General features: G+C 47.4%; 1 protein-coding gene across 2 annotated transcripts in view; it reads left to right on the top strand.

Moving 5' to 3' along the window:
• The first annotated feature begins 5,784 nt into the window (after window positions 1-5,784).
• Window positions 5,785-14,332, top strand: part of Glrx3 (glutaredoxin 3) — a 31,676-nt gene continuing 23,128 nt past the window's right edge. Inside the window, exon 1 of one of the 2 annotated variants that reach the window (XM_028869208.1) lies at window positions 5,785-5,978. Coding sequence is in view for 1 of the 2 variants with exons in the window: in XM_028869198.1 (XP_028725031.1) it covers window positions 5,881-5,978 (98 nt within the window). In the remaining variant the exon portion in view is untranslated. The remainder of the gene's footprint in view (window positions 5,979-14,332) is intronic. The other variant, XM_028869198.1, reaches the window with a different exon arrangement.

The raw sequence follows: 14,332 nt of genomic DNA, 5'->3' as shown, positions 1-14,332 counted from the left end.
ATAAACACTGAGTCTTATTTAGTTTCCTGGATATGTAATTCTTCTTTTCTTTGGAAATAATTATTTTTCAAGCAAGTGCAGCAGAAATATAACCAATAAACATCTAGCTATGACAGCATAAACAACCTTTATAGCAAGCCTATACACCGAGCGCTCCAATAAAAGCACCTCCCGTAAGAAGGGAGTGAGGAAATTGGCTGTCTTGTCCCTAGATGGAGCTCCTCCTCCTGAGGGTCCAGAGGACTGCTCACAGCTACTTTCACTTCTGTGCTAAGAGAAATGGCTGTCAGAGTGGCAGGCAAGCAGTCCGACTGCCAGGGTGGCCACAGGTTAAGGAGGAGTCTGGCCTCGTGGTGTCCAAAGTATCTGCATGGTTTGGTGAGACCTGCCTCCCAAGGTCCACTGTGGGGTAAAATTCCCTACAGGACTCTCTGGAGGGGACATGGGAGGACCTCGGCCTTTGGGCACCCCCATTATCAGTTCAGGCAAGCAGTCACACAAGGTATGGCTGTACTTGTGCATGAACAAGGATGGCCTCTTTAGGAGACTCCCGCCTCAGGACTCTGCTGAGGCCTGGGTCAACCTGGTCCTCACCTTTCCAGGACCCTGCAAGAGGGAGGCTTGTTCAGGCCCTTCCCAGCTAAGAGCCCAGGCTGTTCTCTCTGTGCCCAAACTGTGGGGGCGGCATGGGGGGTGGAGGGGTAGGGCGAAGTCCTGCTGGGCCAAGTGAGCTCCAGGCTCCTCCTGAGGAGCTGTGAGCTGCCGGTCCTCAGCAGACTTGCAGGGCTCATTGGGGCTCATTTATGCTTTTATGGTAGCTCAGAAGATGTTATCGCAGCTTGAGAACTGAAATTAAAATATGTATCCTTCAGGTGCAAATCCTGTACTAACAGCTTTACCACTGCTCTGCGGGGGGCTCCATTAATCTCTCACCAGTGAAATTCCTAAGGAAATTAATTCCCTCCAGTTGGGGTTATTCTCAACTGGTCTTTGGGGGCAGAGTAATTGGAATTTAAGAGTCTCTCTTAAAAGAAGGGAACCCTGGCCATTTTGCTTGAGTGGCAGCCCTGTTCAGCGCCATGCTTTCTCCTCCCCCAGCTCCCTCCAACATCTCTTTATGTCTCTCCCTTCTCTGAGTAGGGTTTCCGGATTTCTCTACCCCTGGGAGGGAACTGGACTTTAGGCTTCATTTCGGCGGACTGGGTGTGGTCCTCTGCAGAATGGCACTGTGCATGCTGAGTAAGATTTGGCCGTAGGAATGCATGACACATCATTAAAACCTTGTAAAAACATTACCCTGGCTGTTTAGGAGGAGCAAATATCAGCTGACAGTGTCCCGCCCAGGAAAATATGTCCTCCACCCTCACAAGTTTGCAACACCGTTAAGGGCTGGGAGCTAGTTCAGGCGGCAAGGTGTTTGCTGCTTGCCTTGTAAACCCGAGCATCTATGCTTCATCCCCAGAACCCACTGGAAAAAAGCTGGCTGTGGTAGTGGGCTGGTAATCCCAAAGCTGGGGATTGGGAAGACAGACATCGAGATCCCTGGGGTCCGTTGACCGGCCAGCCTAACCTACTTGGAGAGAGTTCCAGGTCATTGAGACTTTGTCTCAAAAAACAAGGTGGACAGCTCCTGAGGGACAACAGACACTATTGTCCCCTGGCCTCTACATGAATGAATGTGCACACACATGCACATAGCCCATAGATGACTTGCAGACATGAGATGGAGTTTCTTGGCTGCCTCCTCATTGAAATTTTCTCCTTCCTAGGCAAGGACTTCAGCTCCCTGGCCGGAATCCTGTTCCTATGCTCCAGAAGTACCTCACGGTGACCCAGGGGCAGCTTCACTGTCTCTTCTGCTGTGGTGGGAGGGCTGTTCCTGGTCAGGCAAACCCAACAGCACAGGATGGTATGGATGGTATCTCATCAGAGGACATCGAAGGTCCAGGTGTCACTGGCTCTCAGGTGGGAATCCCAGCTCCTAAGGAGGCATCAGATACCAGTGAGTGATGTTTATATGTGAGATCAGCAGAAGTCAGTGCCCAGAATGAGCCTACAAGGGGGCACGGGTCCAAATCAGCCCCAATCTCCTGCTTTCCCTTTTTACTTAGATTTGGAGCACTCACCTGCGTAGAGGAAAGCCAAGTGTCTCAGTTAGAGTTACTTTTGCGGTGATAAAACACCACAACCAAAGTAACTTAGGGGAGAAAGGGTTTATTTCCCTCGCCATTTGACATCACTGTTCATCCCTGAAGGAAGCCAGTGAAAGGAAACCGGCGCTGGTGGCTGGCGCTGGTTACCCCGTGGAAAGGTCACGATCACCATGGAACCCAGTGGTACCTTTTAGAGCTTTATTAGGAGGGAAAGGGGGGATGGGGAGAGACAGGCCTGGCCGAGAGGAAACACAGAAAGAGAGGCACGGGGTGGGGTGGGGGGATTGGCACCTTATAAAAGCCAGGATGTACCTGTGCACACAGGCTCACGCGCAGAGATCACAGTCACGTCTGTGACTACGTGACCTCGTAACCATGGGGCATGGGGCATGGGGCATGCGGACGTCTGACCGAAATGACTAGGTGGAGATGACTAAGTGTCCTGCCAGGCATGCACGACCCTGGGGTGTGGTTGGAATTCCTATCAATCAGGGCAGGATCTTAAACAGGGCAGGAACCTGGAGGCAGGAGCTGATGCAGAGGCCATAGAGGGATGCTGCTTACTGACTTGCTCTTCGTGGTTTGCTTAGCCTGCCTTCTTACAAAACCCAGGACCCCCAGTTTGCACATTGGGCTGGGCCCTCCCCCATCAATCACTAATAAAATAAATAAAATAAAATTTTAAAAAAGGGCACTAAGAAAATGCCCCTGAAGCTTGCCTGCAGCTCTATCTTAAGGAGGCGTTTTCTTAACTGATGTTCCCTCCTCTCAAGTGATTTTAGCATGTGTCAAGTTGACACAAAACTAGCCAGCACACTAAGTGTGGAGTGTTCCAAACAGCCCCAAACCATCGACTCTGGAAGCGGGCAGTGTTTCCCTGAGGTTGTCGGAAGGAAAGGGCTGGACTTTCCAGAGCAGGGAGATGAGGAGAGTTTGTAACAGTTAAAAGGGAGATCCTGGCATTCTCCTCGTGGCTGTGGGTGGGCAGCTTCCTTGGCGGTAAATGGGATGGGAGCAGTGATGGTATACTCTCTATCAGCTGGATCTTGAGGGAGAAACATGCACCCCATGTAACTGCTTTGGGAGGCAGAAAAGTTCTACCCTCCAGTATGGATCCATATACAGCTATAACTTGGGTTCGCTAGCTTCCCAAGATGAAGCTTGGTCCATCCCAAGCTCACTGGTCTTAGATACTGAAGCCAGCATTTTCTAGGCATGAAGTCACCTGCTGCCCCCTAGGTTTATCAATATTAGCTGTGGTAACTGCAGAAAGGGAAGCTGGAGAGTTCCCCAGGACATTTCCTGCTCTTTCTCCCAAAACGATGAGCCCGTCGGCAGCTGGTATATGCCACTTTCAGCAAATTCCATTTAGAGGGAAAATCAGAATTTGTGAAACTGCTAGATGAGAAGCAGGTAACTCCTTAAAATAATATAACTCTATAACACATCTCCTCCCCGAATTACGATTTTACTCATTTCATGTGACAGAGGCAGTCTGAGCTCTTTGAAGACGGGCAGAAGCAGGCACAGTAGTACAGTGGCTCTCAGGCTTCCTAATGCTGTGACCCTGTAACACAGTTCCTCATGTTGTGGTGACCCCCAAACATAAAATTATTTCATTGCTACTCCATAGCTGTAATTTTTCTATTGTTATGAATAGTAATATCTGAAACACAGGATATCTTATATTTTACCCCAAAGGGGTCATGGCCCACAGGTTGAGAACCATTGAATTAGATGATAAAGGGCCTCCTGTTATCATCCCAGCTCTCATTCTTTGCTAGCATGCTCTCACACTTTGGGGGAACTTTTTGGAGACCCTTTTCTATGCCGTTTTCAGATTTATATGCTTAAAATAGAAATCAGAGCAGGTATTTTATTTTGTATTCTTTTATTAAGGCAGGGTTTCACACTGAAACCCAGGCTCTCTGAAACTTACTATGTAGCCCAAGCTGACCTCAAACTCTTGAACCTCCTGCCTTAGCCTCCAGAGAGCTGGGATTCCCCACCTGCCCCACCATTCCCTGGAATCCCAGTACTTAGGAGGCAGAGGCAAGAGGATCGATCAGGAGATCCCAGCACAGCGAAGCTTGGCTACACAGGAAACTGGAGGCCATTCTGGGCTGCTTGAGAACATTTTTTCAGTAACAATAGTAATACATTTATTATCAACTAGGCAGGGTGTCACATACAAATAATCCCAACATTTGGGAGTCAGAAGCAAGAGGATCATAAGTTCAAGGTCAACCTTGGCTACAGAGTGAGCTCTAGGCCATCAAGGGTTACATGAAAACTTGTTTCAAAATAAACCCAGGGCGGGGCAGATACAGAGATACTGTGTGTACTGTCTCCCAGTGGTAAAACTTTGTAACCATATAATACAATATTCATATTTGATGTGGATGTCTGTGTATGACCGACTGTCTTTCTGAGGTTTCTGTAGATTTACTGGTACTTGAGACAGGGTTTCTTTGGGTAGCCCTGGCTGTCCTGGAACTTGCTCTGTAGATCATACTGGTATTAAACTCACAGAGAGCCACCTGTTTCTGCCTCCTGAATGCTGGGATTAAAGGTGTGGGCTACCACCACCAGCTTATGTCTTTTTAGTCTTAGGTTGGGGTTTCTACCACCCCGGCAAAAAGCAAAACAGTTTGTCTCATTGCATTTGGAATACTGTGATTTACATTTTTTAGTAGCTGCATTTCTCAAGGTGTGGCATGTATGCGACATGGCTCCTAGGGCTGTTTGTAACCACAGGAGCAGGGTCAATAGAGAACATGAATGAGCCACCACAAGGAACCCTTCTGTATAATTTAAAATGGCCTGGCGAACAAAAATAAAAAGATGTAAATTTAATTTCCAATATGTCCAAAATAAAATATTATTTCAAACATGTCATCTGCTATTGTTACTCAGGCTGACCTGGAACTCACTGTGCAGCTCAGGCTGGACTCAAACTTAAGGCTTCTTCCTGTCTTAGCTCGGGAAAAGGTGTGGAGAAGATTCCAGAGAGTCACTGCCCAGGAAAGGGAGGAGATTTTGTAAGGGCAGCCAGGGAAGGCTTCAAGTAAGAGGGGCATGGAGGCTGGGCCTGGGTGGGAATGTTGCAGGATCTCTGAAAAGGAGCCTAATGATACTTAGAGGAAATGAGGCCATTCAAGACTTGCTGTGCCAAGGCTGCAAAGGGTAGCAGGTGTCTCAGGGCTGTACTGTAGGGTTGATATTGGCATTCAGAGAACTCCAGAGGTGTTTGAGATTCCTCCAGGACTGAGGTACAAGGGCTGTCAGGGTTGTGCTTCAGACACTACTGCTTCCTGTTCTTAGACTTCTCAGTTCATCTTTATGCAGCTTCATTGTGAGATTTCAGCTTGCAAATGTTCTAATCTGACTTCACTAGGATTTACAATACATACACGATCACACCCCTTGCTACTGTAGATTTATGAGCTCCAGAGATGGTCCTGAGCTACAATAGTCAGGGACCAAGACATCCAGCTAGTTAGTACAGAAACACAAGGCAGGAGGCTTCCACTAACCAGACTCAGCGCCATGGGTGGTGCCTCCCGGCCCGGGGGCGGGGCGTACAGTGCCGGAGGGCGTGACCTAGTGGACCAGGGGTGTGCCCTGGCCGCAGGGGGCGTGGCTTCCCCGTGCGCAGCCTCCTCGCGCGTCCGTCCCGCCCTATCGAGCCTCCGGCGCTCGACTGCTGGTGTCTGGCGGCGGCAGCATGGCGGCGGGGGCGGCTGAAGCAGCTGAGGCGGCCGCGGCCGTGGCGGAGGTCGGCTCGGCCCGGCAGTTTGAGGAGCTACTGCGCCTCAAAGCCAAGTACGCTGGGCGGCGAGAAGGCCGGGGGACCGGCGGGTGGCGGGCCGGGGCCTCTGGATCCGGGGACGGCCCGCTAGTGCGGCACGTCCGGAGCTGAGCTCGCGGCCCAACGGCGGCCCTGGCCGGGCCTCGGCGGGACCCGCTCCGGGCATGCGAGGGCAGCGCAGCGCGGCGGCCCCCGTGAACAATGGATCCGCTTCCCGGAGACCCGTGTGTGGCGCCTCCTGAAGGACAGACAGGCCTAGCTGGGCGTCCGGGGCTTTCCTGCGTCGCCCGCTGGCCTAGGGAGGGGTCTGCTGCGGCCGGGGGCACGTGCCGCTCGCCTTTGGGCAAGGCTTCCAAAGGCCAGTCCCGGGACGCGTAGGAAACGAGGAGCTAGGAGAAGACGTGCACGTGGCTCCCTCCCGGGGATGCTGCCCCAGCCTTGGGCTGCAGAGTAGTGGGGAGTTCCAGGGATGATGACTGCCTGGGATTCCCCCCCAACCTGTCCCCAGCCGCTTATCTGCCAGTCACCCGAGGGGCAGGGTTCCTAACCCCACCCTCAGCTTCCTCCTGGGTGAATGGGCCCGGTGTCCCCCGGGTTGTTGGGATGGTTCCGTTAAGGTGCTGCAGTGGTTGGCGTACCGGAAGCTCTCTCCACTAATGTGGGGTTTGGTGTCTTCACGGAGCAGAGTGGGCAGGTGGGAGGGTGACTGGCTGATTTCTGCTACTCCATGCAGCATGGGGCAGAATTAGAAGAGCTCATCCAGAGACAGGCGGTGTCCACCTAGTGCTTAATATAACGAGAAGCCCTTCGGTCAGGCTCTAGCACCGAAAACCTTCAAGTGCTTTTGAATTTCAGGTTTACTTGGTACTTTTTTTTTTTCCCCAAAGAAAAGGAAAAAGAATGATATTTACTCTTTGGTAGAAGCTGGGTTCTGATCGATCCAACATTATCTGCCCTTCTTCAGGCGGAGGCCTTGTGGAGGATGCTGGCAATGGCCTCATGGAGTGATGAGGGCTTGTGTCGACATGCCCTTAAAAGTTTGAACTTATCATCAGAGAAGATTCTTTTATGTGTGTGTGTGTGTGTCACGAGCTTACCTTGTCTTTACATTTCATGTTTTAAATAGGTCTTAGTGGGTAAAAGTTTATATGCCATTTGTTTTGCAAGTTCAAGGTCAGCTTGGTCTTCCTAGTGAGCTTTAGGTTAGGCAGAGGGATATAGGGAGACCCTGTTTTCAAAAAAGAGGAAACAAACATCCACTCCTCCCAAGGGGTGAGGCACCCAACAAGAACAGCAACAAAACCCAAACCCATTTACATGTATTCTTGACACTGGTGTATGCCTGAGATGACTCAGGAGATACTGTTCCCTTCTGCAGTGACTGATCTGAATGGGAAGTGCTCCCTGGGAGGGAGCTTCTTTGTGCAGATATGGAAGTCATGAAGAATACTAAATAGCACTTGGGATGCAGTCATCTCCACATTATTGCTTCTCAGTTTTAAAATGTGATGTGGGTTGAAATCTACTTTTATTAATTTTTTTCTTTCTTTTATGCATATGGCTGTTTGCCTGCATGTGTGTCTGTGTACCATGTGTGCGCGCAGTGCCTTCAGAGGCCAGAAGAGGGCATTGGATCCTTTGGGAGTGGAGTTACAGACTGTTGTGAGCCCCTGTGTGGGTGCTGGGAATCGAACCCAGGTCTTCTGGAAGAGCAATTAGTGCTCTTAATCACGGAGTCATCTACTCCCCGACCCCTTTTTTCTTCCTTCCTTCCTTCCTTCCTTCCTTCCTTCCTTCCTTCCTTCCTTCCTCCCTCCCTCCCTCCCTCCCTCCCTCCCTCCCCCTTCTCTTTCTTAACAGAATTTCTCTGTGTAGCTTTGGCTGTCCTGGAACTTACTCTGTAGACCAGGCTGGCCCCGAACTCACAGAGATCCACCTGCTTCTGCCTGGAGTGCTGGTTAAAGGTGTGTCACTACCACCTGGCTCAGAAATTTGCTTTTTATATTAAAGTCATCTAATCTGATATATGTATTAAGTTACTGAAATCTTAACTCCTGTCTATACAGTGGGGGTGGGAGGTGGGTACTGGTACCATTTGTTGAGTAATTTAGAGGTTTGGCCCATTCATAAACCACTTAAGAGTTCAGAGGCCCTAGGTTTGAACACCAGTGCAGGAGGTGAGGGAGTCATGTTAGTGAGATTTTCAACTTGATCTTTCCATAAATGTCCTCAAACAATGCATTTGGCATATTGGCCTATTATGAGGTAGGGAGTGGTTGCATACACTACACTAGAGGGTGATATCTCTGTATCATATGTATATGCTTCTAATTGGCATTCCATGCTTCGATGGGAAATAAGAACTAGGCATGCAGATAGAAGAATATCTCACATTAAACGCATGTAATGATATTATCCAAATACATTTTTGTTTGGTCTTTCCAGCATCCCAGGATGTGAGTTATTACTGTTTATAGTTGTGGGAGTTCAAAGAATTCAGTCATGTTAATGCCAGCGGAACAGAGCTCAACTCTGTGAACACTTTGTTCTTCCTCCTCCTCCTCTTTGTGAAGCAGGGACTTGTGTAATGGAGGCCAGCCTGGAACTCAAGATGTGGCTGAGGATGACCTTGAACTCCTGATTTTCTGCATCCACTTTCTAAGTGTTTTTTTCACATTGGGCTCATACTCAACAAAGTCTGATTGCCTGTTTTATTTTTTATTTTGCTGGAATTAAGCCCTGGACCACTACCACTCAGCTACATCTGTATCCACCTATTGCAGTTTTAAGAAACAATCCATTATTGTCAGCATTTGCCTAAGTCATTAAAAATTATTTGCAAATTTGATTTTTAATGGATTTTAAATATTTAAAAATATTTTTATATTTTAAAGTATTTTGTTTTGGCTACTTAAACGCTATTGTTAGATAATAGTTTTTTTTTTGTGTGTGTGTGTGTTTTTTTTTTTTTGCTTACTTTCTGTAGTAGTGGGAAGATAGCTGCCTTCATAAATCTTTGTATTTTTAATTCTTAGATTATACCTTATGGGTATGTACTTTCTGGAAGGTCTTGGTTTTAATTTCTACCAGCAGGGTAAGAACGTGCTTCTTTTACTTCTTTTTTGAATTCCTAACTGAAAAGTATATCCTACCATTCAAAAGTGTAATATTGCTCTTTTTTTTTTTTAATTTTTGTTTTTTTGAGACAGGATTTCTCTGTGTAGCTTTGCACCTTTCCTGGAACTCACTCTGTAGCCCAGGCTGGCCTCAAACTCACAGAGATCCTCCTGCCTCCTGCCTCCTGCCTCTGCGTCCATTCTATTCTTGGCCCTCCTTTCCTCTGTGGTGGTCTACAGTGATTTTCACCTTGGTAGGAGCTGCAGTCCCCAGGAGACCTGTCCATGGTCATTTCTGAGAGGGATCTAGATTAGGTTAATTGAGGTGGGAAGACCCATCCTGAATGTGCATGGTGCTCCACACCTGCCTCTGCTTCCCAAGTGCTGGGACTAAAGGTGTGCACTACCATGGCAGCAAAGTGTTTTTTTTCCTTATTTTTTTTTTCTCAGAGTAAGCCCCTTAAGTTGCTTTGTCAGGTGTTCCACCACTGCCACATCTGGACCAGTTGCTAATACACTTACTTCCCCCTTTCCTTGTAAGGATTTTATCTGCTCTGATTCCTCCCACTGCCCGTCAAGATCACCTTTGTTCCTCAGAAGCCAGGTCAGGATTTACCTCAAGGAGGCCCTGCTCCAGCTTTTCTCTGTTTGAGTCATGAATGCAGTGATGCCAGTTTCACAGTCTTTGGAATCTTACTGTTTTCAAGCAGTTACCTCAGGTCATTTTTTAGCAGATGATCATGACCATGCTTGTTCTCGGTTTCTGTCACATTCTCTAAACAAACGGATTAAGTTGTATTTGTTCGTGGTTTGTCATGCTCAGGAAGAGTGCGGGTGTTGGGGGTAGTTTAGTGCCCTCAACTCCAGACATGTTCTCAAGATAAAAGCCCCCTTTTAAAAAACGGCCAGCTTGATTTAAGCATGTCAGAGTGAAAATTGTATGATAGCACTAAATGAGTGTAGCCAAGCTTTTCCCTCTTTTGCTGCCCTCGCCACTCTACACAGTCTTGGGTATTATGATATTCCTTTAATCTGGCATCTTTGGCTTCTTTTCCAGGCTTGTCTTGAAAGACCCTAGCCCTTCAGGCTTACACCCCCAAGCCTCAGGAAAAGAGAAACTTCAAGCACCAGGAAATGAGAAACTAAAAATCTAGTTCCAAGAGCAGGCTGACTTAGCCATTGTTCAGTCTCCCCTGTAACCATATAACAATGTAAAAAGATTTCTGTTAAGAGATGTGCTCAACTGTGACTGGGATAGTTGCAGGTGTTCCAGGAAGGACCACTGTGACCTTTGTATAAACTCTACTCCTGCCCTGATACCCCCCTTGAGGTTTCAGGAAGAATGTACCTGTTGACGTAACTGTACCCCCTCTGTGATCACTCTGTACCCAGACCATGATCTTGTGAAACAAAACTGTATGGGAATTGTAATCTTATGGGTTTTGTGTGTTTTTCCTTTATAAGCCCTTATGGGGCTGCAGTAAGATGCGACTCTTGCTCTTGGGAGCAGAGGAGCCCTTCTATATAGAAGCTAAATAAATCCTCCTGCTATTGCATCAACTGGACTGGAGTCTGGGTTCTTGGGGCGCCCACTTGAGATCCTAAACTTTGGGGTCTAACAGTCTATGTGGTTGTATGTATCTCTAGAGAGTCCTTTTATACAATTGAGTTGTGTGTCATTGTTGGAATATAAGGTGCTTTGTTCTATCTGTGACATTTGGGTATATTATATGTCACACTGCTGTGTGTTCTTTGACAAGGCCTTGTGGACCTGCTTTTCTTCTTGTCACTGTTAGGCCTTGGAAACTCTTAGATGCTCTACTGGGTTGGGAGGTGTGGCCACAGCCTACACAGGCTTAGGAGGGAGGGTTTCAGTGTTCTATAGGCTAAAACTCAGTTCAGGTCCCTAGACAGCTTTAAGGAGGACTGAAAAAAATACGCAGTTGAATGCCTGAGAAACAGGTAACATTGCTTGATAGAGCAGTCTGCTATCGGCTGAGGCCTAAGAACTCACTCTTGTAAGATCTGCCCGATACAAGTCTGTCTGGTATAAATTGTAACCCATTTAGTGAATGGACAGTGTGCCCTTCTTTGCCTTAGGTGGAGCCTCCTATTTGCCTTTGTGTACTCTTAGAAGGCTTTGTCTTCATCAGTTCTAACTAGTCCCAGTGGTTGTGTGCGGGGGGGGGGGGGGGGGGCTCCCGTTTTTGAGGTGGTCTGACTGGCCCAGCCTGGCCTTGAACTACAGTGATGTGTATCCAGTCTGGCTTTAACCCCTGATCATTCTCGTGCCTCAGCCTCTTGGTTACAAGCATGAAGCTTCGCACTGGGCTTCCTTCCATTTCTGTTTCAGCATATCACCTAGCTTATACCTGAGCAAAACCAGGACTTAAGGAATTGTCTGTCTAAGCCCTCCCCATCCCTACCTCTGATGTGTCCTTTAAGCTGTTCTTAATTCCTTGGCTCTGCACTGGAAGGCACTGTTCTCTTTGCTCTGGCTTCCTTTCCCAGCTTCTTGGAAACCTTACACCTACAGTTGCCTCAGATTTTCAGCTCTCTGTCTGCACTGGCTTTGTCCCTGCATCATACAGGTATCCGGAGATTGAAATTTTTTTTTTTTTTTTTTTTGCACTGAAGTCAGGCTGGGCCCTCCATGCTGTTGGATTCCTCTGTGCAGTCCAGATCTCATGAGGTCGATTTCTGCTGTGGCCACTTGCAGATAGGTCACTGTGCTGCTGTGGGGCTCCTGCTTCCTTAGCAGTTGGCATCGTTCACTGATTGTTGCTACCTTTCATGGTTCTTACGCCTCCCTTCTTGCCACTCTACTCTTGACTTCTGCAAGACTCAGGACTTAAAACTCCTGAAGCCGTCCCTCTTTTATTTTCCTCCGTCTGGCCTGACTTGAGGAGGCCCAGAGACACTGACCTCCAGTCTCCCCTGTCCTCTGTGACATGGTTGGCTCTGTATTTCTTGATTGCCAGATCTGTAGAGAACCTCGGTTGAGCTTGAGCCTTCGTACTAATATTCCAGTAGACTTCCTTTCCTCCCAGTATGACACTTGACATCAGTGTCTAAGCCTTAGATTGTGCTCTGTCACCTTTTCCTTCTGGCTGAAACTTTCCCCATGCCCTTGTGTGTGTGTGAAGAAATTTGTTGTAGATAGGGAGGGTCCCACTTCTCACTTTTTTTTTTTTAAGATTTATTTTAATTTATATCTGTGTCTGTGTGAGTACATGTATATGTGTTTTGGCTCGTGGAGGCCAGAACCTTGGAGCTGGTATTTGAGACCTTTGTGAATTGTGTGACATGCATGAGTGATGGGATCTGAACTATGGTCCTCACAAGGGAACAGCAAGGATTCCTAATGCTGAGCCATCTCTTCAGCCCCTTTAAATTTTTTTACCTCTCCTCTCCTCTCCTCTCCTCTCCTCTCCTCTCCTCTCCTCTCCTCTCCTCTCCTCTCCTCTCCTCCCCTCCCCTCTCCTCCCCTCCCCTCCCTCCCTCCCTTCTTTCTTTCTCTTTTTCTTTCTTTTTTTCCAAGACTCGGTATCATGGACTATGGGGGTCCAGCCCCTCAATAGTCCCTTCCCAGGGTCCAGGAAGAATCGACAACCAGCTGATAATTAATCTTTGATATAAAGAAATGAATCTATGTACACGAAACTCCTTAGTCCATATACTTTTATTATTCTGTGTCAGTTACAAGCTTATATTCTGCTCTCATATTTAGCTCCTTTTCTTGCCTGATTTCTCTCTACGCTTATCTGTGGTCCCCTCTAGGTTCTATCTTAACTCCTTCATCTTAGTTCTGCCCCTTGTAGGTTCTCATCCATCTTGTTCTTTCCCATATCATCTTCTCTCCCATCTTCTTCTCCTCTCCCATCTTAGTTTGTTCTCAAGTTCTTACCCATCTAGTTCTTCCATCCTCTTTTTCTCTGTCCCCGTGCCCTGGAAGTCCTGTATATATACACTTACAAGCAGTATTCCCTTCACAGTAAAAAGCCAGGCTTCCAGGGTCAAATGGAGGGGTGATAAGAATCACATAGGGAGGCAATAACCGTTAATTATCATTTGCAACCCCAAAGAGAAGTGACCAATGGGAAAATGAATTAACTAAAGGCTAAATTCAGGTAATATCTAAGAAGAGGGCTCTTATGTGCTCAACTATAGTCTTAGTAGAAAATGTTAATCTATAAGTTGCTAGGTCAATGGTAAAACATAAAACTGTCTTCTTTTTTCCTGTGGCTATCTGTCCGAGCTATCTGCCATTTTTCTGCAGGGTGGGGGAAAGTGTGCTCAGTTGCTAGGCAACCTGTGTATAGCTAGATGCCTCTGGTGATAGTTAAAGGGAGATCTGGAACTAGAGGTAAGTTTTGGGAAAGGAGGAAGTAAAGCTTAATTGACATATCTGCCAGGCCTTCTCAAACAGGTAGCCTGCATGGCCTGCATGGTTAAGTCTGTTCTCAGAGAGTACAGAGGTGTCTCTGATAAGGTACTTTCCTCCATCTGGGAATGGACCTGGCCGGATGCTGCCAATGGTGATAATTACAGCGAGGCTTGAACTGGGGTTCTGGCTGAGCTGTCAGCACAGAAGGTTATCTAAATATTCCTAGAAGTGGTTAGGTAAGGAGTTAGAGGTCTATAAAGTTAGTAAGGCTGTAAGAAAGGAGGGTCCGAGCTGAATTGTGTAAAGCTATTACTTAACGTCCACCTGACCTAGGCGGTGTCTCCTTGTGTAATTTATCTTAAACCAGGAGACTTGCATGTGACTATTATTATTGCTAGTCCTTGAAAGTGGCCAAGGGAGATATCTGATTCCAGAGAAAGCCTTTCCTGAGGCTGTTCTCCAAATACCTGGAATGTGTATGTCCAGAGTGATCAGTCCACACTGTTAGCCCTTCTTAGGAAAAAGTCAATTGGGAAAACTATGAAGGCACACATGATTTTCATAACAGAAGACAGCTGATAAATAACAAGCCAAGTAACACCAAAAACTCCTTGGAATTAGGCTTCATCTCGAGGAATTCCCTGATCCCTTCAGGTAGTAACTTTGCCATAACCAGCTGAGTTCTTATGATATATTCCTGCGGCCCGCAGCAACTGGGTTTCTCTATGTAGCCCTTGAATTCAGAGATCTGCCTGCCTCTGCCTCTCAAGTATTGGGATTAAAGGTGTGTGCCACCACCGCCCAGTCCCTTTATCATTTTGCATTCCATTCCTTGCTTATAGGTAAATATGTTTGCTTCTTTTCT

Source organism: Peromyscus leucopus, chromosome 1, assembly GCF_004664715.2.
Source record: "Peromyscus leucopus breed LL Stock chromosome 1, UCI_PerLeu_2.1, whole genome shotgun sequence".
NCBI lineage: Eukaryota > Metazoa > Chordata > Mammalia > Rodentia > Cricetidae > Peromyscus > Peromyscus leucopus.
This window is presented reverse-complemented; position numbering and strand designations above follow the sequence as displayed.